Source organism: Adiantum capillus-veneris, chromosome 1 (genome assembly GCF_014529385.1).
Source record: "Adiantum capillus-veneris isolate H3 chromosome 1, ASM1452938v2, whole genome shotgun sequence".
NCBI classification, from domain to species: domain Eukaryota; kingdom Viridiplantae; phylum Streptophyta; class Polypodiopsida; order Polypodiales; family Pteridaceae; genus Adiantum; species Adiantum capillus-veneris.
The window spans coordinates 70538755-70562624 of NC_140931.1; the positions used below are offsets into that span (position 1 = coordinate 70538755).

Genomic DNA, 23870 nt, shown 5'->3' on the forward strand with positions numbered 1-23870 from the left:
CGTACAGTTGGGTCAAAGTGTGACCTACCATAATGGTACGGTAGTTCCCCGGTATCATAGGATCCCCTGACTTGAAAATAGGTACGATAGTAGATAATTTCCAAGATTCAGGTAATCCTTCACACATGACCTGATTAAACAGATGAGCAAGGACTTCTGAAAGTATATCCCTGGCATGGATCAGATGTTCTGCTACTAAACCATCATGATCATATGCTCTCCTTGTCTTCATCTTATCAATGGCTTTTTCCACCATTTCCGTAGTAAAGAAAGTACTAGTAGCAGGGCATGGCTCTAGTGGATATGGTAATGGAGGCTGTCCAGATACCATATATAATGATGTTACATATTGACCCCAGATTTCAGGAGAAGTAATCGTCGGAGGCGGTGAGTGCTTGTGAAATAAGCGCCAGGCCTCATGTGAGTCCTGACTCAGGAAGAGCTGATATAAATCCTTCTCCAGTTTGGCCAAAAATGCCCTTTTGTTGCGACGTACTATACGCCGAAGAGCAATGCGAGAGTGCTTATATGTGATGATCCCAAGTGTAAGCTCTTTCTAGACCTGGGTTCTCGTCTCCTTGCATTCCTCATCATACCAACTGTTTTGAGGAGATCCTCTATTCTGATCAGGTTGAGTATGTGGGTATGCCTCTTGTGCTGCTCCATGTAGTATCTCTGTTAACTGAGAAGTTATCTCCTCTACAGTATATACTGGCTCGGCTGCCCACATCCTATTATAGATCTTTTCCACATACACTGAGTCAGTCTTTGGCGTGAAAGTATATCTTGTGTGTGTCTTCTTCCTTTGTGCTTGAGAGGCATTGTATTGGAAGGAGATGCATAAGGTCAAGAGAGCATGATCCACTGCAATCCAACCGGTCTGGGTCCCACCTTAAAGTCCTCGATACTAGAAATAAAGCTTTGTGAGGTCATGACATAATCCACTGTACTGGCCCCATGCCTGTGCGGGAAGCATGTGAATCCCCCAGATAAAGGGAAATTCTCTAGACCATTAAGTATGGCCAAACCATGTATAGTTGCCATCTCCATGAGATGTCTCCCATATTCAGAATATTGCTTGAGAGTTGGCCGTTCTGGCATTAAAGTCTCCTAAGAGAACGATGTCTCCATCTCTAGAGAACTCCGATATGTCACTATTCAATATGGAGAAAGGGAACTATCCTTTGGGTTAGGAGTAGACTGAGTTACTCGGAGGGAAGTAGCATATTGCGATATATAGAAATGTACCTGTCTTGGCTCTCATTGTCACCCACATATATCTTGCTTGCTCATCTTTCCTGATAATCTGTAGTAGTGGTTTCATCTCCTCTTGAAATAAGACTGCTACTCCTCCTGAACCCCGGCTACCCTGTAGAGATCTCTGTCTGGTCAACCAACTGTTTCCCATAAATACCCCTTCACATGTGGCATATGCTGTCCCGGTATCAGGTGTGTCTCTGAGTAGAAAACTGTCTCTGTCCCTAAAGCTGTCTTCAAAGGCACCTACATCTAGCCTATATGATCCATTACAATTCCACGCCGCTATCCGGAGCGTGGCCCCATAGGTCTCGCACCGTCATGCTGAGCGCTTTTCCAGAACGACTACTTTCCCTCCTCTATAAAAGGCAATTTTCCCCTTTTCTCTTGCTGCCCTGATCTCTGGCATCAACTCTTGCATGTGTGCCATTTGTGCCAATGTAAGGTCATCTCCGAGGAAAATACCGGTTTTCTTAAGAGTTGGCCTCTTCTTTAGAAAATCTTTCCTTATTTCTATATTCGGGAATCGGAGAATAAGTGCCCTATCCTTTACGTTTCCCTTCTCATTGATTCCTTTCTTGCCCACTCTCCATGCACTTCTGTGAGTAGGCTCTGTGATGCCCATGCGTTGTAGCAGTTCCTTTCACTTCTTCATCTACATTCTCTCTGTCTTTGACTCCTGTGACCCGCACATGCAGAGCCCGAGTCTTCCTTTTCTGTTCTTCCTCAATGGTCATATTAATAATGGTAGAAGTAGGTGTAGTCTCGGGCATCTGGGCCTTCCCTTTGTTCGCATCCTCAATCTATTTCTCTGCTTCATCAACCTTTTCTTGTGTCTTCACAAGACGTTCGGCCCATGAAGATACCGTTTTCGATTTCTGTTCATCTCCTTCCCATGGAGCTTTAATCTGATCCTTCATGTCCTCGAGCTTCTTCAGCACCGAAGGTTGGTCGGCTCCCTTCTCCTTAGTTGCAGATTTGCAAGCCGCAAGTTCTCCTTTTCGCTCCTCCATTATTGCATCCTTTTCCCCCATGTGTTTTTCCATATTTGTTCTCCATGCTTCAAAACTTGCTACTGCGTCATCGAGTTTCTATTGCATAACGCATTTTGTTTACATTTACTTCGACGTTGATTAGGTTTCGTAATTCCGTTTTCAAGATCTGAATCTCCTCATTCTGTTTCCCCCGGATCTCTCTCCTTAGTTCTCTCATCATGTCTCCATACATGGAGTTCCTGTAGCTCTCAGCGCTCGCGTGCATTTCCTTCCTGATGTCATCTCTCATGTAGTTTAGCTCTGATTTGAGCATCACCTAGACCTTCTCCATCATTAGTTCATCATGTATCTTGGACGTTTTCCCCACGCGTAATGATCTTGGTGATAGTACAGTATCTCTGTTTCTCCGCTTAAATGTAGCTGTTGTTTTTTTGGGGTGGTGTAGCTATCTACACCCGACCCTTTCCCTTCAGTAGGCGGATCCATCGAATCCGAGCCACAAATGTGGGGTAGGGTACTAGAAGACTAGGGTGAGGGAGTGAGAATAGGGCAATCTTAAACCTTTTTTTTTAATTTTATCTTAAGGCTTTTTACGTTAAGGCTTAAAAATCTCTCTAAATTTGGACGTAAGAGCTTTGACTTGCTACGCGTAGATGAAGGGGGGAATTTGCTACGTGTAGGGTTGCTGGTACTTGCTACGCGTAGGACTTCATGGCAGCGCGAGCTGGAGCCGGCAGAGCAGCGCATGCGCAACCTCTCTTGCTAAGGGCGCAGCCTTGCTGTATGCTGCCCTGAGCCAGATGATAATCAGGGCACCGCCCTGTTGCCTGCTGCTTCGAGCTAGTGATGAAGAGGGCGTAGCCCCAAGCTGACCGCTGCCCCAAGACCTGCGATGATGGTGCTGTAATGGCCTGTGGCCCCCGCAACAGCAGCAGCAGCGTGAGGGCAGCCGGCACACAGAGAGAGAGAGAGAGAGAGAGAGAGAGAGAGAGAGAGAGAGAGAGAGAGAGAGAGAGAAAGATTTTTAACGTCTATGTCAGGCCGAAATCGGCCTCTGAGACAAATCAAATGTACATGGTGTGTATGTCATCCGTCTATCGGAAAGACAAATGAAACAAAACTGATACAAAACTGAATTGAATGTAGGTAATGGAGTATCTGAGGAGGGATGGAGCTCTATCTCTAGGGGTATATGCATGTCTCTCTCTAGAGAGAGAGACGTCTTCAAAAGGCCAAAATGACCTATGAGACCAAAAGATTACATGTGGTGAATCTAATACCAGGTCTGGGTATAAAAAGTACAAAGAACTGAAAAGAAAATAGTGGGTAGGGGTGGGGTGAAAGCTGATACAAGGGGAATACAAAGGGTGAGCTAATACAATGGAGCTCTCTGACAGTCGAGGCATCATATACATATACATCTGTATCCAAACGGCTATATAGATTCAATGTCCTCCAAGGTAGGCACTCTGTCAGGACGGCTCCTATTTCGCGTCAATATGGTATGGATCCCCTATCCCAGTCTGTGTCGATGTCGAGAGGGCCCCCTCATCAGTGGGTGACGGGACCGCCCCAACTCTATCGCCCGATCAAGCAGTATGCCTCTAGTGTTATTATGCTGTTGGGGCTGCTTGGACTCCTCTGTCTGTGACTGAAAGAAATCTGTAAACTTCCGCTGTTGTTGGATCTCTCTCATTGTGCCCCTCTTCAAGAGGTCCTCTCTGTGTTTGCGAATCTCTAGTAAGTATAATCTGAGGCATCTCTGATCCTGGAATCTCATGACTCTAGAAAGTGGCCCAAAACCCTCTCTGAATAGATAGTGAAAACGGCCTCGTATCTCATAGTATATTGGGCAGTGACATATGTAATGTAGCTCTGTCCCTGGCTCTATCTGGCACACCCGACAAATCCTAAACTCAATGGGTACTCCTCTAAATCTGCCTGTCTCGATCTCTAGCTCATGTGAGGATGTGCGTATCTGATTAATAGCACATCGTATCCCGTGGGATAGATGAGTGTCCATGTATCGTGGTCTGATTACAAAACCATCCTCCGTGAGTTGGAGAAGATGCTCTCTATAGAAAGTCATCTTCGTACCTAGCTCATGTGTAGGTTGTATCCATGTCCTCTTCGTATCCAGCTGAATCAAGTCTTGTCTGATGAGCTTGGTAATCTCTACCCTAGTGAGGGAGATGGACGGTGCATCCAGAGAGTACTGAAATGGGGGTAGCTGATCCATACTAAAGCCATGTAACTGAAACCAAGATGCTATCTCTGCATACCAACATGATCTATCTCCCTGCGATGCCAGCTGTCGCGAAGACTCTAGTGCTAATCGAGCATATCTGTCTCTAGGGAGAGCCCAAGTGCTAGGCATAAATGAAATTGATCGAGTGAGTGCCTCCACTACCAATGGAGGAGCAGCGAGCTCCGCCCTAATAATGTCATGTGGTAATGAGGCCTTGGCCCTAATCATCTGAGAAATCATAGACACCAAGGGCTTCTCCACATCTCCATCCATCAATATTGCCAACTCTGCTATGATGATCAATTGAGGGGCCCCATATCTCCACTCCGTACAGCATGGCCGAAGTGACCAAAGTGTGAAAGAGCCAAAGCTTTGTCTGAGGTTCCTGGAACTGAACCTGCGAACATATCCTCTCAAGTCTCCCCAATGTTGCATAGGCTCTGGTCAATCGCGTATTTGCTACAGGCCTCAGGGAAAATACTGGACCATTGAAAACCGCCCCAAGATAAGTGTATGTATCTGCATACTCCACAATCTCTCGACCATATGTAAAAGTGGGGGCGCACCTCCTTACCCACTGCGCCGTGGTGTTAAACACCATTACCTTGGTCTTACCAAGGTTCACAGACAATCCACTGTCCCGTGCAAATACATGCAATGCATCCAAATGACGCTGCATCCCCTCTGGAGAATCTGAGATCAGTACAATATCATCAGCATATAATAGCAACGGAATCCATGTCCGTGCAAGCTGAGCACCTCTATCACCCTCTGCCTGTACATAATCTAAACTCATCTACATATATCCCATAGAGAGTCGGAGATAGGGGACAACCCTGCTTCCCCCCAATGGTGGAGTGAACCATGTCGGACATTCCATGAGTAGTGCGTACCTATCCTACCACTGTTCTGTATAAAGCTAAGATCCCCCAGATCAGCTCTGTGGGCACCCCCATGTCTTGCAATCTGTGTATGAATCTGGCTCGTGACACTGTATGAAAGGCTTTGCGGACAATATATCCTCCTGCCATGGTGTCTACCCTCCTTAATAATGGCTCTGAGTGTCAAAATCTGGTCAAGAGTGGAGAAACCTCTCCTGAATTCTCCCTCTCTTACTGCCCGTATGCCCTCTCTCTCGCCCCCATCCACTCAACTCATGCTCAAGAATTGATCCATATAGCCTAGCCAGAGTGTGACCAACCATGATGGTTTGGTAATTCCCGGGAAGCATAGGTATTAGGATCTCCCGACTTGAAGATAGGCACAATAGTGGACGTACTCCAAGTCTCAGGGAAACCCTCGTACATGGCTCTATTAAACATCATAGCAAGAGGCTCTGCAAGCATATCTCGGGCATCGATAAAGTGCTCTGCTACCAGACCATCATGATCCTGTGCTCTTCCTGTCTTCATCTTGTCAATGGCTTTCCTTACCCTCTCAGAAGTAAAGAAAGTACATGTTTCTGGGCATGCCTCTGGAGGGTCAGGCAAAGGTGGCTGCCCCGATGCCGTATAGAGAGATGTAGCATATTCCCCCATGTCTCTGTGGACGTGATGGCTGGCGGTGGAGAGTGCTCATTGAAAAGCCTCCATGCGTCACTAGAGTCCTGACTCATAAACAACTGATATAGATCACGCTCTAGTTGAGATAGGTAAGCCCTCTTCTTCTTTCGTTGCACTAGGCGGTGAAAGATAATCCGTGACTGTCTATGTGTAGTAGTACCCATGAGCACCTCTCTCTGTAATCTGATCCTCGTCTCTCTACATTCCTCATCATACCAACTGTTCTGAGGCATGCTCCCAAATCGTCTGCGTGTAGGTTGGTTGTGGGGATATGCCTCTGATGCTGCATCGTGGAACGTCACTGTGAGAATCTGGGTGAGCTCATCTAGTGGTCATCCTGGCTCCTGATTCCTATATATCTCATCAGTGTACACAAGATCCGTCTCCCTTGTGAAGGTAACCGAGTACATGTGGAGGCCTCTCCCAATGGAGCTGTGGTGAGCTGGAACGATAGAGTGAAAGACAAGATAGCATGATCGACTGCTACCCCAACTAGCCTAGTGCCCACCGTGAAATCCTTAAAGGAAGGAATGAGTCCTAGCACCATGCTGATGTGGAAAGCATGTAAAACCACCTGTTGCAGGGAATCCTTGTAGGCCATTCAAAATGGCCAATCCATGTGCAGTCCCCATATCGATCAAGTATCTGCCATACTCACTGTGCTCCTCATCCTGTGATAATCTAGACAGGCCCATTTCTGTAATATCAAGCTCTCGCATCAACTCCTCTGAGGTATCATAAAATACTGTCTGGTGATGGGCAGTCCTAGCATTGAAATCCCCCAAGATAATAATGTCGCCATCTCTGGAAAACTCCCATATATCATCATCCAAAATAGAGAAGGGGGACTGTCCTCTAGGTGATGCATATACATACGTACTAGGAGGGAAATAACAAATAGTGACGTAGAGAGATCTGCCTGTCTCTGCCTTCAGTCTCACCCACATGTACCTAGCATGCTTATCCCTCCGAGCTATATGTATCAGAGACTGTAGCTCCTCCTTGAATAAGACTGCAACTCCTCCTAAACCTCGTCCTCTGTGCTCTGATCGAGTCTCCTGTCTGCAAGTTGTCTCCCATCTGTATCCGCTCACATGGGGCATGGACTGCCCCTGGGCCTGATGCTTCTCAGAGTAGAAAATGATGTCTCTCCCTGTGAAACCATCCTAAAAGGCCTACATCAAGGCACAAAGATCCATTACAATTCCATGTAGCCACTCTGAGTGCGGTCCCACAGGTCTCGCACCGTCATGCGGGATGCTTCTCCAGAATAACCACTCATCCATCCCTGTAGAAGGCCACTTTCCCCTTCTCTCGAGCTGTCATTATCTCAGGCATAACTTCTTTCATATGAGCAAGCTGTGTGAGTGTGAGGTCATCTCCAAGAAATATGCCCGTTTACTTTAGCGTAGGATGCTTCTTCAAGAAGTCCTTCTCTGCCTCCATGGATGGGAAGCGCATGATTAGAGCTCTTTCCTTTGAAGTCTCCTCATTTCCTTGTGTCTTCTTCCCTACCCTCCATGCCTTTGTATGAGTAGCCTCACTACCCATCATGCGGAGAAGTTCTTTGACTTCCCCTTCCACATCATCTCGGTCTTTTAGACCGGTTATTCGTATGTGCAGAGCTCTAGTCTTCCTTCGTTGCTCTTCTTCTAAAGTCATGTTGATGATTGTAGGAGTGGGGATAGATGTGGTTTCTTTCCCTTTCCCTTTCTTAGCGACTTCTATCCATTTCTCAGTCTCATTCACCTTCTTCTGTGTCTTCGTGATTACATCCACCCACGAAGACGTCTTTGCCCCATTTTGTTTCTCTTCCTCTTTGATCATCTGTACTTGTTCCTTGATGACCTTAATTTCCTCGATCACCGAGGGCTGGAATTCACCTTCCTCTAGTCCGTTGCTTGCTCAAGCTCTCGCTTGAGGGCTGAGACCTCTTCTCTGAGTGCTTGTGAACCCGCCTGAAGTGCTTGTATCTCTAAGTGCAGGTCCTCTTTCTCCTTCTTCCATTGCGTGCCTTCGTTGAGGAACATTTGAAGAAGGTTTGCCTTCTCCTTCCACCATCCTTCCATCTCTGCTTTCCACTCCTTCATCTCCCTTTCACTTGTGTTATCCGCTTGTTTGTAAGCAGGAAGGTTACCTTCGTACGGGACTTGCAAACTGGTGAAACGCTCATGACCTCCATCCTAATGGCCCCTGTTTTCTATTCCTGCAAGGCCTAAATCTACGTGAGTCCCTCTTCCTTTGCTTCTACGGTGAGGGTGTATGGTACAGTCGCTGGTCTGCTGCTGGTCGACGCACCCTATTTGAAGCGCGCACGAGCAGTAGGGGCTTCAACGCAACAACCAGTTACCACTTGCGTGCAACGCGAGTACATGGAATGAGAAGTTCACGCCATCAGGCTGAGAGAGAGAGAGCGAGGGGTGGGCAGAAAGGCCGAGGGTAGATCATAGACTCATAACTACCATCACCATCAAGAGCCCTATCTTCCTACGTTGTATAGGAGAGAGCAATGGGCTGCAAACCCTAGCTCTTGTGTGCAACCTGTTTACGGTGACCTGCTTTGCCCTTCTGCGACCTTGTGAACTGCACCCTTGCACGAGCTCGCAACCTGCAACTCTACCCTCCTGATGACGCGTGTGCTGTTGTAGAGATGCAGCCCTGCGTTTCTGCAACCTGCCTGCACAACCTGCTCCCCATGCGCGCTCAACAGAGCCCTGCACGACCTTCTTCCCCTGCGCGCTCAATAGAGCCCCTGCACGACCTGCGCGCTTAGAAGAGCTCTACTGGTCTTGCTGAGAGAGTGACCTTTTGGGCCTGCTCGCTGCCTACGCGACCTGTTTGCTGTTTGCTCATGACCTTCTGAAACGTGCTCACGTCTTGTTGGGCCTGCAAAACCCTAATTGCAACCTGTTGAACCTGCGCGGCTACTTCATTGACCTGCGAAACCCTAATCCCGACCTGCTAAGCCTGCGCGCCTACCTCATTGACATGCGAAACCCTAATCCCAAGCTGCTGTAAGCTAGAGGAGAGAGAGGCAGCCTTGCGGTTCTGCTGAGAGAGAGAGAGAGAGAGAGAGAGAGAGAGAGAGAGAGAGAGAGAGAGAGAGAGAGAGAGAAATGAAATAAAATGTTATATTAACGTCTTCAAAAGGCCAAAATGACCTATGAGACCAATCTGTTACAAAATAGTGAATCTAATACCATGTTTGGGTACAAAAGAACTAGAACAAAGATACTACTACTAGAATCCATCCTCATCTGCACTCTGGATGTCGAGAGAGTATGGTTTGAATCCTCTGCTGTAGTCTCCATCAATGTTGTGTTGCCCCTCTCCTCAATCGTGGCCGTCTGGATCTCCGTAGCTCCAGTGCTCGGTCAATGAGAGTGCCGGTAGTGGTCGAATGAGTGTGGGCCGAGCTCTGCAGTGATGGCTGCTCCTCTGGCTGTCCCATATCTAGTGAAAAGAAATCTGTAATCCGTCTCTGGGACTCTCTCTCTATCTCTCCCCAGTAAAGTGTCTCTATATCTGTGTAACTCAAGTAGATATAGCCCAAGACATCTCTGATCCTCATAACTCATGATCAGAGAGAGAGAGAGAGAGAGAGAGAGAGAGAGAGAGAGAGAGAGAGAGAGAGATCAGTCTTTTCTAATACTGATGCTTTTTGGTTGATTTATGAAGAGCTTGGCTGTGTGGACCTACCATGGCTTTTTTTTGGTTGCTTCTTATTTGCTTCTCGATAGTCTTTTCTCGACAAGCGTTTGCGGGCCGGGCATTCAATGTTTCATATGATAGCCGGGCTATCCTCATTGATGGAAAACGTCAATTGATCATTTCAGCAGGAATTCATTACCCACGTGCTACACCCAAGGTTGCTTTTCCTTTTCCTTTTAATGTCTAGGTTGGGGTATTGATAAGGCAATTTTTTGGGGGATTAATCCAAAAATAATATTATCTGAGAACATTCAAATTGACAATAACTGACAGTGGTCTGGTATTAATCTTCTCTTTCTTCAGATGTGGCCTGGACTTTTAAGAAAAGCAAAAGATGGAGGAGCAAATGTTATTGAAACGTATGTGTTTTGGAATGGACATGAGCCTATCAGAAGAAAGGTCAAATTTTTTCAAAAATAATCTCTATTTCTTTTTTCTTCTTGCTTCTCCAAACCTACCTCATGCTGTTGTTAGATATATATTAACTATGCAGTAGCTCTGATAGGGATTGTAAGTTTGAAAGTGGGAAAATTACTTGTGCAGTATCAATTTGGCGGACGCTACAATTTGGTCAAATTTGTAAAGCTTGTGGAAGATGCTGGACTTATGTTATTCCTCCGAATCGGTCCCTATGTTTGTGCCGAGTGGAATTTTGGGTTAGCAATTGAACATAACATGTAACACAAGTTTGTCAAAGGATAGAAGTGCAATACACGATAACTGTTCCGCTTAACCTACATGATGATGTTTGTGTGCAAAAGATGAGTCTTTTGCACTTAGTACCTTAGAAAAACACATTGTGATAGTGACAGCTTGGGGTGCAGTGGTCTTCCAGTTTGGCTCCGTGATGTACCTGGAATTGTGTTTCGGACAAACAATACCATTTTTCAGGTAATTTTGGCAATCCTTGGATATTAGTATATCTTAAAATGATGTTTTTTTTTTTCCGACACACCAGAGGGCTGACAGGGGGAGGTGCTCATCCCTTCCAAATATTAACCATGTTACATGGTCGGGCAAGGGCCGCGTACCATCAGGCAAGAGCCACGCATAGGCATCACCATGGCCACCTAATTGATGGACCACGTGCTGGGAATGACGGAGAGAACTCGTAGCAACCAGCTAGGAACCTCCTCCTCGGGTGACACACCCTAGGAGGAGGATGCACTGGAGTGTCCAAGGGCAAGAGCCCTAGCAATGTGAACACTAGGCGAGCACAAGGTGTCCGTTTAGAGTGTGACCCAACGGGGGATTTGAACCCACAACCCATAGGTTGAGAGGCCAAAGCCTTACCGTTAGACCAACTCTTTGGTGACTGAAATGATGCTTTTTAAATCGTATAAAACAAATACGAATATGTTCTACTTCCCTACACTCAGATTATCAGTTGACAAATGTTTGATTTAGGTTGACTCAAAAAAGCATATTTTGAAACTCATGAAGGTAGGGGTGAAGACTGTAGTAGTGGTCTAGGCTTTACCAAACGCAGTAAATGTAATTGTTCAGATGCTCACTTTAGATGCGCCTTGTTTACTTTATGGGAAGAAAACGATGCTCCAATTGTCAACTTGTTTATTGTGCTGGCCAAATTTTTAACCCCAATGTTTTAGTAAAGCTTGTGATGTGCGAGATTACATAACATAAAATTAAGGGCACGTGTTAGGCATATGTAGGTTTGTTTGTTTGCTTGCCAGCGTATAGATATTCATTATGCGACCCAGCTGCATTTTTGTTGCTAGATCTAATCCATCTGCTTTCAACATCTGCACGTTTTGTGCAGTTCTCATGTTCAAAAGAGTTTAATTCAGGAAGGCAATCAAAGTCGCACATTCTGCCATCAATGGGTGTCAAGGAGCCTTTTATTGAATGCTTTTGGAGAATGTCTGTGCATGAAACTTAACAGGAGAAAACATCACCTACTGTACTAGCTAGCAACTCAGTTTTGTGATGGAAAGCTGCTGGTACATGCTCAATACTCTAGAGACATCGCTTTGCTCTCCAATCACATCATGTCTTAAAAGAAAGGAATAGGTGACTATCCGCCGATGGTCACATTCAGGCTAAGACTATCCAATATCCACATTCAGTGATTGGGGTCACTCCATTTTAGCTTAGAAGCTCTCCTCGCACATCTGGTGTGTGTTTGTAGTTTGCAAATTCTGGATTTTCACAGGCATATTTTTTTTTTCCGAGAAAAAGATCCTTCTATTAATTAATGAAACAGCCCATAGGGCTACAACCACCTCTACAAGAGAGGGCTACAACAATCATGATGGGGAGACTCTCCCAATGAAAAAACAGCATATGTACAATGAGGCTAAATCAAGAGATGGGAGGAGGGAAAAGCCACATAGGTGGACGGTAGTGCCATCTGTACACACCTTGGACCATGGTGAAAAAAGGCCCAGGACGCCAGAGTCGAAGGAAAGCCTCTTTGCGCTCCCGCATGCAGTTGGAGCTGCCCTGGAGTCTCTCGAAGTGTCCTCTAAGAGTATGGATCAGCTGTAGCCAAAGATCCCGAACAATCTGTGCTGGTGGTACAGGGCGAGCCTCGAAGATGCGGAAGCAGCGGGCCCGCCAGATGAACCAGAGTGTTGGTTCGCTGATGAGCTCCCAACACTCCTCTCTCTCATTGCACCACTCATGTAGAGTAAGCTCTGTAGCAGGCTAGAGTGTAGGTCCACCCCCCTGCATCACTATCATCCTGTAGGTGGAGGATAGCTCAAATTGAAGTGCCGGGCCCGTGAGAGTGGACCAAGCAGCTGCCCCCCAAGTGTACTGCCGAGTTGTGGAAAGAGCTGGCATGAGCCGAAGAACACGAAGCCTCACTTGTTGTGCCAAAGGATAGTCCCAAAGATAGTGACGCTGACTCTCCACAAGATGGTCACAAGCTGCACATGCGGCCGAGAGACCACTATGTACAAGGCAGCTCCCAACTGCTGTAGCTCGGTGTGCAGGAACAAAGTGACTCGCCTCGGCAGTCTGGAGTCCCACATTCTCTCCCAAAAAGCTACCAAGAACTCAGCTGTGAGACCCTCCTCTTGCCAATGAGGTGCTGCAACAGGACGAACCTCTCTCTGCGCTGCCAGTATGTGACGTCCCAATCGAACAGTGTATGGAAAGAAAGGGACACCTGGATGGTCTGCAGAGGAGAAAGGGTCCCTCCAAAGCCACTCTCCAGGATCCCACTGTACTCGTGCTAGTGGACAGCTCTCCCAAGCCCACAGTCTCCAGTGGCCAGTCTCAAGAGTTACTGGGTTGGGATCTATGCCACAACTCCTCCCACAGATGCCCACCACTCGGATCCTCTGAAAACAGCACTCTGCCACCTGTGGAGCCTCTACTGCAACTCGGTGTAAGCGTCCCTCACCATGTAGCTCAAAAAACGGGGAGGGTATAGTCTCTGAGCAAGCCCGAACTGAGATGAGAACCTCCAGTCGCGTGTAGACCCCCATCCATCTGGGCGTTGCTGACTCGAGAGGTGTGAGCCACTCAGCTGGTACTGCCTCTGAGATGTCTTGACACATTCTCTGCACCCCTCTCATGCCCTGTAGCTGAATGCCCTGAAGCTCCTCTGACAAGCCTGAAAATTGTAGCCAGTCACCTAAAGTGCGTGCTGGACCCTCTGCCATGGGACCCTAGGAAACATGAGGCCGACTACCAACAAAGTGGCTTCTTTAGTGCTAACCATGGGGTTCCAAACAAGGGGCTGTCTCAGGCGTTCCTCCGTGCAAGTAGGCTGATGCTGCTCCATGCGTCTCCGCAGTTGCTCCAAGATCGGAGCAGACTCATAGGGAACCGGTCCTCGAGTCTCCTCCTCAAGCCATCTCTACACATCTCTGTGAAAATCCATCTAGTCGAGGGTCGGCAGGGGCCTCCAGCTTGAGGCACCCTAGCACTAAGCCGCCGAAGCAAGAACTCCTTCCAGGGCTCCTCACCTAGAAGAAGTCCTCTGACGATGAACTTCCCAAGAAGGGCTCTGCTCTCTTGTGCTGGGTCTATGATCCTCAACCCTCCCTGTGAACAAGGAAGAGTGATGACCTGCCATGCCACTTTGGCCCGGGCTATGTGAGTGTCACGCCTCTCTACCTGACTGATACAAGAACTCGAGAAGATCCAACAAGAAGTGATGTCCCACATAGTAGCCAACAACACCTGATTGGCCACTACAACTCTGCCTGCTAGAGAGAGTCGTGCGGAGCTCCAATGTAACAACTTCCTCCTAATAGACAGGAGGAGGGGAGCAATCTGCTGCTCGGGAGACAATTCCAAACCTACCTGACAGCCCAAGTACCGAACTGTAGTCCCTGGGGGAATCCACTTGAAACCCTCGCCTGGCATCCAATCGGGCGTAGGAGCACTACCAACCGAGAAAGCCATTGTCTTTCTCCAGTTGATCAGTGCGCCAGATGCACAACAAAAGGTCTCAAGAGCCCGCTGACACCTGTGAAGGTTGGCCTCCTGGCCACCCAAGTACAAGGCTGAGTCGTCTGCAAACTGAGCGTCCACTAGCTCATCTCCCCGAATAGGGAGTGCTAAGCCACGTAAACCAACCTGCTGTGAAACAAAAAACCTGCTCATTGCCTAAGCATAGAACAGAAAGAGGAAGGGGGCAAGAGGGTAGCCATGTCTGACCAAACGTGTGAGCATGAAACGATCACCTCTACCTCCTGACAAAAGTACCTTACTGTGTGCACGTCTATACAAAGCTGACACCCCTATGATCCAAGCATCTTAGAAGCCCATCCTGCGTAGAGTGCCCTCCAAAAAGTCCCAGTCAACTCTGTCGTAGGCCTTCTCAAAATCGAGAAGAAGAATCACCAGATCCTCACCACGGAGTCGCGCGAGGGCAAAAGCCTCAAAAAAAGTCAAGATGTTGTCAAGGATACTACGCTCCTTGACAAAACTTGTCTGTGTCCCATATATGATGCTCTTTAGAAGTGGCTGAATCCTCAAACTCAGAGCCTTGGCAAGAATTTTGTAGGCTGAGTTGAGGATGGTGATGGGGCGCCACTGTCGTATCTCATCCAAGGAGCCACCCTCCTTGGGAATGAGGTAGTTCAGGCCCTTACTCATGCTGTCAGGCATCTCTTGTGTGTGCAGGATGTACTGAAAAGCACTATAGAGATCTGAGCCAAGCAAGTCCAAGTACTCCAAGAAAAAGCTGGGAGTCAAGCCATCCTCACCTGGACAGCTACCATGGGTGAGTGCTCTAAGAGCTGTGTAGCTCCTCAAGCTGAAGAGGCAACTCAAGCCTCTGGCGCATCTCCTCGGTCACAAGAGAAGGCATCTGTGCCCACACCTGCTCTCTACATGCATCCTGACGCTCTGACTGAGGCTCTGTAGACAGTAAATCACGGTAGAAGTAAGTAGCAACTGCACGCATGTCCTCTGGTTCTGAAGCAATTGACTCGTTGGGCCTCCTCAACTGACTGACCTTGGCATGCGTATGCCAAGGTCCCACTACCTCAAAGAAAGTACCTATCACTCTGTCACCCACCTTGGTCCATTGAGATGCCTGTCGATGGAAAGCAAAGTCATGGTGCCTCTCCTCTGTGCTTACGAGCTTCTGGCAAGCTTGCTGTAACTGCTCCTCCAACCAAGGACTGTCTAGATGTTGCTCTTGCATCCTCTGTAAGGAAGCAACGCCCTGTCGGAGACGCTGCTCCTCCTCTCTCGCTACAGCCAGGTGAGCCGAAGACTCCTAAAGAAAGAGTCGACTAAGCTGAGCAAGTCCTGAGGCCACTCTGTCAGCAGGAGAATCCTGCATGTCTAGGCTCTTAGTCCACAGAGCCTCCACTCGCTTTCGAAGCATTGAGTCCAGCAAGACCCTCTCTGGGATGCGAAGCATCGTGCTTCCCATCCTCTGCCTATCAGTTACTGTAAGGATCACTGGAGCATGGTCCGAAAAGGAAGTCCCTGCCAGAATGCCAACTGTCCCACCCATGTCACAGAAGTGGTCACTAGCGTAGAAGCGATCTATCCGAGATAGATTCACGCCTCCCACTCTACGGACCGAACGAGAGAAGGCCAAGCTGTCTGGGGGCCTCACGAAGTTGGAATGCTGCCATATATCTGAAACCCGCAGAGCCATAAATAACCTCTCCCAAGGTGCTAGCTCAACTCCATGCACAATAGTGTGGCTACCACCAATCCTGTCAGAGGGTTCCTCTAACATGTTGAAGTCACTCCCTATGCACCATTGCTCTGCGTGTGGCAGAGACTCAACAATCTGAGACCAAAACTCTGCACGTGCACTCGCCACATTGGGCGCATAGATATTCAGGAAGCCCACGAGGCAACCCTGAACCTGCATAGTGATCCACCGAGCTCTGCCTTGCACAATAATCCCTCTGCCCACAATGGCCTACTGCATAGACTCCGCAATAGTCATACATACCCCGCCCTGGATGCCACCAGGTCGAAATGCAGTTGACCAAAAAGTCTCATATCGTCTACGCAAAAGCTGACCACAACGTCTAATGCGGCTCTCACACAGATGATGCTCCTGTAGCATAAGAATGTCAATCTCTCGCCCCACAAGGCATCGCTGAAGCTCCTGACGTAGTTGGCCCCTCTGATGCTGAAACTGGGGCCCACCTAATCCCTGTACTTCCATGAGACTATCCTCATGGGGAGGGAGAAAGAACTGATGCTGTCGCAGCAGCTAACCGTGCTATCTTCGAGGCTGGCTTGGATGGGGAGTAATCCGCATCAGAGCGTCCTCGAGATAGGCGAGACTACAGAGAGTGTCTAGCGCAAGCCCAAGTAGATCTAGCCATGCGTAAGGCAACCTCCTCTATCCAGGAGTCCTCATGTATTTGTACATAGCATGGCGGGCTCTGCGTGTCAGCAAAGAAGTGAACCACAATGTGTCTACATCCTACTGCATCTGGAGGTGTTACAACAAACTTGGCCAATGGCCAAAGAGTCTGAAGCAAGTCTGTAACCCCTAGGTCTCCTTGTAGCAAGCTACAGTGTCACTGTCACAGGACACACAATTAGTACAATTGGTCTGGTCTGGTTCACACTGGACGGACTCTCCGGGCCGGGCAGTGACACATGGCAGGGATACGACGGTGGTCTAGTGGACATGGTGGCTAGGTCACCACCACCACTCAGTTTGGAGATAGACTTGGATGTCTGACATTTATGAGCCGTTGGTGGCTCTTTATGGTTGGACATGAGTAGTAGCTGTTGGGTCATAGAGATCATCTTCTTCATATATGGTCCAATGTCGTCGTCTAGGGTAGGAGTCTATACATAGCACGCCTGCACCATCCCTGCACATCTGAGCCTCGACACCCCCATTTGTACCCGTGAGTTCTGGGCTGGAGCTGAGTGTGCTACTACGTCAGAGTCTGTATTGGTTCGTTGAGATAGTCGAGTCTATATGTTCTGGTCTGCTGCAGTGTCTGTGTGTTGATCATGCTGTCTATGTGTTGATCAGCTGCTATCTATGATTTTCTTCGTCTTTCATTCTGTTTTGAGTGAGACGTCACGCACATTGCACTGAGGAACACCCATTGTAGAGAGCACGATACACTATCCGCGCTACAGGTGCTCTCAGTTTTGGCACGCCCGGTGGGACCTCAACTGAAGTCTCACTCTATGTTGAGGTGATCAGTGTTTTGGCCAAAGTAAACATCAAGTTTCCTACTTTGAAGGAACTCTCCTCAGAAGATGTAGATGACCATGCAAGGAGGTTTGTATCTGTCTGTAGAGGTCGTGGTCTTAATAGAAAAGATGCTTATTTGGTGCTGTTTCCATCAACATTGGATGGTTTAGCAGACAAGTGGTACAGTCAGTTTGTAGAGAACCATTTTGCAACTTGGGTAGCTTTAAGACAACAGTTCTCTGCAGCATTCATGCTAGGTGACTACAGGAAAAGGTTTTGGATGAGTTGGCCAACATGTTGCTCCAGCCAGAGGAGACTTTTGCAGAACTCATGACTAAAACCAAGTCTCTGGTTGCCAAGCTTCGTCAGCAACAACCATGGGAATTTATGGTTAAGAAGTGGGTGGAGAAGGCTCTTTCCAAAACTTCCCAGCAAAAACTACGAGAGAGTCTCTGACTTGACGCCACTCTGGAGGAGTTTGTCGCACTCCACTCAGGTAGAGACTCCCTTAGTGTTTTCGGAAAGTCCTTCTGATCGTTAACTTCTTTACGCAGCAGGGAACTGGAAGCCCTAAAGTTACAGCGAGCTCTTCAAGAGGAGAGGTCCTTCTCTCTTCAACAAGAGAAGCCTTCACATCACGAGGCATTGGAACAGATCAAGCGCGAGCTAGAAGAGCTCAAGTCTCAGCAGGAGACTAAGGCTATGGTATGGTGCAGCTCGTGTCGCTCTCCAGGACACCCTCCATAGGACTGTCCCCTTCGGGCTTATTGCCACTTCTGCGGAAAGTTTGGGCATGAGGACAAGGACTGCTACTACCTCAAGGGATTGCGACAAATACAAAAAAGTCTTGGTCCTACTCTTCAACAAGAGCCAGCACCTGCATCAAACATGGTTTCTCCCTGTGGCCATCAACACCACATGCCACCTTTACTGTCAGCCCCTCCTATGCAAGGTATGCAGAGCACTTTTCCCTCTCAGAGCTTTTATCATACCCATGCTCCCTCACCACCTCACAACTTCTATGCCTCTACCTCCAACTCCATGCACCAAGAGCAAGGAGCACCTCGCCCTTCGACTCGCCCATTGAATCGGCCCATTTTGTGCTACAAATGCGGGGAATATGGTCATTACCAAAGCAAATGCCCGTTGCCAGAAGGGTCCCCTCGCTACCGTCATTGCCCTAAAACGAAGGATCACTACGGTAAGGATTGCCCTAAAATTCGTGCATCCACGGCTTCAAACCCAAGTCAAAGCCAGAATGAGTTTACCTTTCCCAAGCTCAATCTGATAGCAGTTAGCACCGTTCCTCAGCCGCCCCCTTCTACCCACGTGGTTACCCCTCAAAATAAGATACAGTTGATAGAGGAGCCATCGGGTGTCCTCACTCGGGCACATAGAGCCGCTCTGTCTTAGCATTCCAGCAAGTTCAACTCCCTCACACATTCTCACAACAACAGCGGATACCCTGCCTTCAACTGATGACAAGCCATCCTCTAGTGCCAAGAAAGAATCCAAATCTTTGCTCTCTGATATTGATGACGCTTTCTTGGAAGCAGTTTCCTATCTACAGAAGATCAAGGGACCAGAGAAATCAATGGTAGAAGAAGACAAGCTTACAACAAAGACAGTCTTGAAGAACACCTTCCAACAAGTGTCCCTCTGTGACATGTTGTGCCTAGATACGAGTTTCATAAGTGACACCCTTGCAGTTATTCAATCCCTTTACCCCAGAGCAGGTCCTAGTGGCGAACACCTCCCAGTGTGACCATCAGAGTCCTATATGATATCCAATCCCGCTACTCCCCTCACTGATTATAGAAGCCCTCGCCTGACAGTGTCCGTTTTGGGTTGGCAATTCTCAGGAGTGATAGTGGATGGTGGATCTGGCATCAACCTGATGCCCGAGTTCACTATGTTAGCTCTAGGTCTACAGCCTACTCGCTCTGCTGCCTTCACAGTTACATTGGCCGATAAGCGGATAGTCTACCCAGTGGGCATAGTGGACAATGTGCCTCTGCAGGTACAAGACTTTACTTTTAACTTGGATTTTGTTGTGGTTCGTCTTCCCGAGGTTGAGGGAGGATTTCCCTTGCTCATTGGTAGACCATGGCTGCGACACACTAAAGCACTTCATTATTGGGGAAACGATGCCATGTATACTCTTGGCTCCCCGATGCAACCCATCCATCTAGAAGGAGGCATGGATCCCGTCGTGCAACATAGTTCTTTGTCCCTAGCAACCAGCCTTAAATTAGAACAACCTTCTCCACTTGACGGGTCAGAAGATGAGGATCTGTTGGAGTGGTTGGGACGCTACCAAATCTATGCTTTGTTATGGAGTCTCTATTCACTCTTTGCTTGAAGGTACACCCTCTTCCAATGGTTTCACAGTAACTAAACCGAATAGGCCACCTGAGCCAGCACAAAGGTTGAAGGTCACAAAAGCTACTCCCCGTGCGCCCTTGGTGGTAGCCTTTGGATCTGGTGAGCCTATGAAGAATCATAGAAGCGGAAAGAAACAGAAGTTCAACAACCTTCAACATCAGTCCCATCGGTGTCTGCTTCTCGGACTCTATGTCTAGCGAACTTCCTTCAGAGAGCTTCCTCAAGATGGGATACAACCAAAAAGATGTTGATTTCAAGCCTCATAAATTCCCTGCTCATGCTCATGATATCTCTCTGCTCCATGTCATTCCAGCCTCACCTTTCACTACCCGTCTCTCCCTTCCTACCCTTGCCCCTAGTTTCCCCTCACTAGTCCTCGCCCCCCCCCTACCCACCCCCTCCCTTTGCCCTGGCCCCCTACTCACCCCTCGCCCCCCCCCACCCACTCCCTCCCTTTACCCTCTCGCCCCTACCCACCCGCTCCTTGCCCTCGCCCCCTAATCACCCCCTCCCTGCCCTCGCCTATCCACCCCTGCCCTTTGCCCTCGCCCCTACCCATCCCCTCCGACCCTCTCACCCCTACCCACCCGCTCCCTTGCCCTCGCCCCTACCCTTTCCCCCCTCGCCCCCTACCCACCCCTCACCCGTACGCACACCCCCTACTCACCCCTTGCCCCTACCCACAGTGCACACCCCCTACCCACCCCTCGTCCCGACTCCCCCTACCACTCACCCTCGCCCCCCCTACCTACCCCTTGCCCCCCCTACCCAGGCCTCGTCTCTACCTAGTGCCATCTCGACCCCTACCCACCCCTAGTCCCCCCTCACCAGCCCTTGCCCCTACCTAGTGCCACCTCGTCCCCTGCCCACAGCTCTCGCCCCCCTACCCACCCCTCGCCCCTGCCTTACATGGCCCGAAAAACTCCCTTTTTTGCTTCTCCTCACCCTCTCCCCTGGGTACTTTCACAGTGTGTAGGCTCTTGTCTTCAGCTTGAGGAGATAGAGACCTTCTATATTTAACAATCAAGCTGCCCTCTGGCTTTGTTTCCTTGTTCATAGGAGATGGAGAACGACACAAAGGGGGAGAGCAAGTTTTCTGTAATCCGATCACAGCAAACTAGCAAGCTGAAGAGCCGTTGTTTCCTTGTGGCTTTTAAGCATTCACCTGGTCGTCATCCTGTTGCTGTTAATGCTTTTTGTTTTGCTATCACTATGGAGCTTAACCTTATTTGCGGTGTTACTCGGGCTTATGGTCATCCCTCTTTTGGAGAAGAGTGCTATTGCAGAAAGATGCAAGGTTCATCTGCAAGCATGGACCAGGTCATTTTTCTCTCACTATGGTTATTGAGGATAAAGATGCGCTGGATCCAAACCGAGCATATCTCTTTGTTGTGGAGCCTCATTCTGTTTTGCCAATTGGGATTTTTGGACTATGCAATCATACTGGGTTCTGGCCTATTCAAAGGCTTAAGGCGTTTGCAAGCAGTGCAGTGAGGCATGTAAGGTCATGGTTGGGCCTAAAACTTGCTTCATGAAAGATTTACGAATGCGGTACCTAGTGGTTTTTTTTTTTTTCCGAGAAAAGGATCCTTCTAATAGTTAATGAAAACTGCCCATAGGGCTACAACCACCTCTGCAAGAGAGGGCTACAACAAGCATGATGGGGAGACTCTCCCAATGAAAAAACAGCATATATACAATGAGGCTAAATCAAGAGATGGGAGGAGGGAAGAGCCACACAGGTTGACAGTAATGCCATCTGAGCACCCCCTGGACTATGGTGTAGCAAGGCCTAGGGCGCCAAAGTCGAAGGAAAGCCTCACGGCGCTCCCGCATGCGGTCGGAGCTGTCCTGTAGTCTCTCAAGCTGTCCTCTGAGAGTATGGATCAGCTCTAGCCAGAAGTCACGAACAGTCTCTGCTGGTGGCACAGGGCGAGCCTCAAAGATGGGGAAACAGCGGGCCCGCCAGATGAACCAAAGTGTCAGGTCACTGATGAGCTCCCAACACTCCTCTCTCTCACTGCACCACTCCTGTGGAGTAAGCTCTGTAGCAGGATGAAGTGTAGGACGCCCCCCTTGCATCACTATCATCCTACTGGTGGAAGATAGCTCAAACTGAAGTGCCGGGCCCGTGAGGGTGGACCAAGCCGCTGCCCCCCAAGTGTACTGTCGAGTCGTGGAGAGAGCAGGCATCAGCCGAAGAACTCGTAGCCAGACCTGCTGGGCCGAGGGACAGTCCCAAAGACAGTGACGCTGACTCTCCACCAAATGGTCACAAGCTGCACATGTGGCCGAGAGACCACTATGCACTAGCCAGCTCCCTACTGCTGTGGCTCTATGTGCGACCAACCACTGAAACAAGGTGACTCGCCTCGGCTGTTTGGATCTTTCACAATCTTTCAGTATGCCTCTCACCGAGACGGTGAGCGCTCTTGTGGCGGGCAACTTGTAGCAGGCTACAGTGTCACTGTCACAAGGCACACAGTTAGTATAGTTGGTCTGGTCTGGTTCACACTGGACGGACTCTCTGGGCTGGGCAACGACACGTGGGAGGGATACGACGGTGGTCTAGTGGATATTGTGGCCAGGTCACCACCACCACTCAGTTTGGAGATAGACTTGGATGGCTGATATTTATGAGCCGTTGGTGGCTCTTCATGGTTGGACATGAGTAGTAGCTGTTGGGTCATAGAGATCATATTCTTCATATATGGTCCAGCATCGTCCTCTAGGGTAGGAGTCTATACACAGCACGTCTGCACCATCCCTTCACATCTGAGCCTCGATACCCCCATTTGTACCTGTGAGTTCTGGGCTAAAGCTGAGTGTGCTACTGGTACGCTAGAGTCTGTATCAGTTCTTTGAGATAGTCGAGTCTATACATTCTAGTCTGCTGCAGTGTCTGTGTGTTGATCATGCTGTCTTTGTGTTGATCAACTGCTATCTATGGTTTCCTTTGTCTTTCATCGTGTTTTGAGTGAGATGTCACGCACATTGCACTGAGGAGCACCCATTGTAGAGAGCACGACACACTATCCACGCTACACTCCCATGTGAGGAGAGAACTCTAGGGCCTGTGTCTGCATCCACTCCAACACTGAGTCTATAGTCCACTCAACCTGGTCCCTCTCGCATAGGGGAAAAGAGAAGCCAACTGCCGAGTCCAAGGCCTCTATCCCCCTAGCTGCAAGGAACAAAACGTGAACTCTGAGGTAGGCTACCTCAAGGTCTGGTGAGGGGTCGCTGAGAAACCGTATTATGTCGTAGGCAAAGAAATCCCAACGGTGACAAATGTTGAAGCTTGCCAGACCACGAGGAATTGCTGCAAAGGGAGACGTCTGCACCAGAAGAGGGAGCCCGAGGACCACTCTGAGTGCTAGGCTTGTGTGGTGGCCCATGCCGACACCGACCACGAACCTGCTGCCAGCCCTCCTCCGCTTGAGCCCCAGGCTCGGAGGGTGGCTCTGTCTGCGTACTTGGTGAATCTGCCTGTTGCTACTAGCTAGCCCTTGATGGATGGGGCTGAGACTCTGGTGTGGGTCAGGGTCTCCTCCGTGGACAGGCCTTCGCAAGATGGCCCATGTGTCGACAAATGAAACACTAATTCGGGAACCCCGAATACTCCACGCTTTGTCTGAACCAACCTCCACTCACCCAAGGAAGTAGGACGACCTTGGGGAGAGTGTGGGTGTCCCTAACTAGAACACGTACTTAGGGAATGCCGGCCGCCTTGGTAGCTACTGAGGCTGCCGTGCGAGGTGTCTCTAGGACAGTCCCAATTGCTGAGCCTATCTTGGACAAAAGTGGTAAGTACTCCCTCCTCAAACCAGGAAAGCAAACGGAGATGGGGAGGTTTGTCTCCTCTATCAGAACATCTGAAGCTGGGTCAAAACCATGTCTCCAATGTCGAAAGTGGGCTCGAGCTGCTTGGATGGTCAAAGGGCTCATCGCTATGACCTTGGACGCCATCTTGGAGGTCTCAAACTATATTTGATAGTAGCGGTGTCCGAGGAACTGAACGTCCAAGATCTTGCCTACCTCTGCGAGAAAGTGGGCGTGGAGGAGATCACGCAGCTCTCCTCTGCTGGGTCTGG

General features: G+C 48.9%; 1 protein-coding gene across 2 annotated transcripts in view; it reads left to right on the forward strand.

Annotated features, from left to right (window-relative positions):
* Nucleotides 1-23870, forward strand: part of LOC147464943 (beta-galactosidase 15-like) — a 242071-nt gene that overhangs the window by 58922 nt on the left and 159279 nt on the right. For both annotated transcript variants that reach the window (XM_086517172.1, XM_086517176.1), the window contains exons 2-5: nucleotides 9741-9930; nucleotides 10077-10172; nucleotides 10317-10429; nucleotides 10598-10664. In XM_086517172.1, the coding sequence (XP_086373298.1) occupies nucleotides 9741-9930; nucleotides 10077-10172; nucleotides 10317-10429; nucleotides 10598-10664 (466 nt within the window). The remainder of the gene's footprint in view (nucleotides 1-9740; nucleotides 9931-10076; nucleotides 10173-10316; nucleotides 10430-10597; nucleotides 10665-23870) is intronic.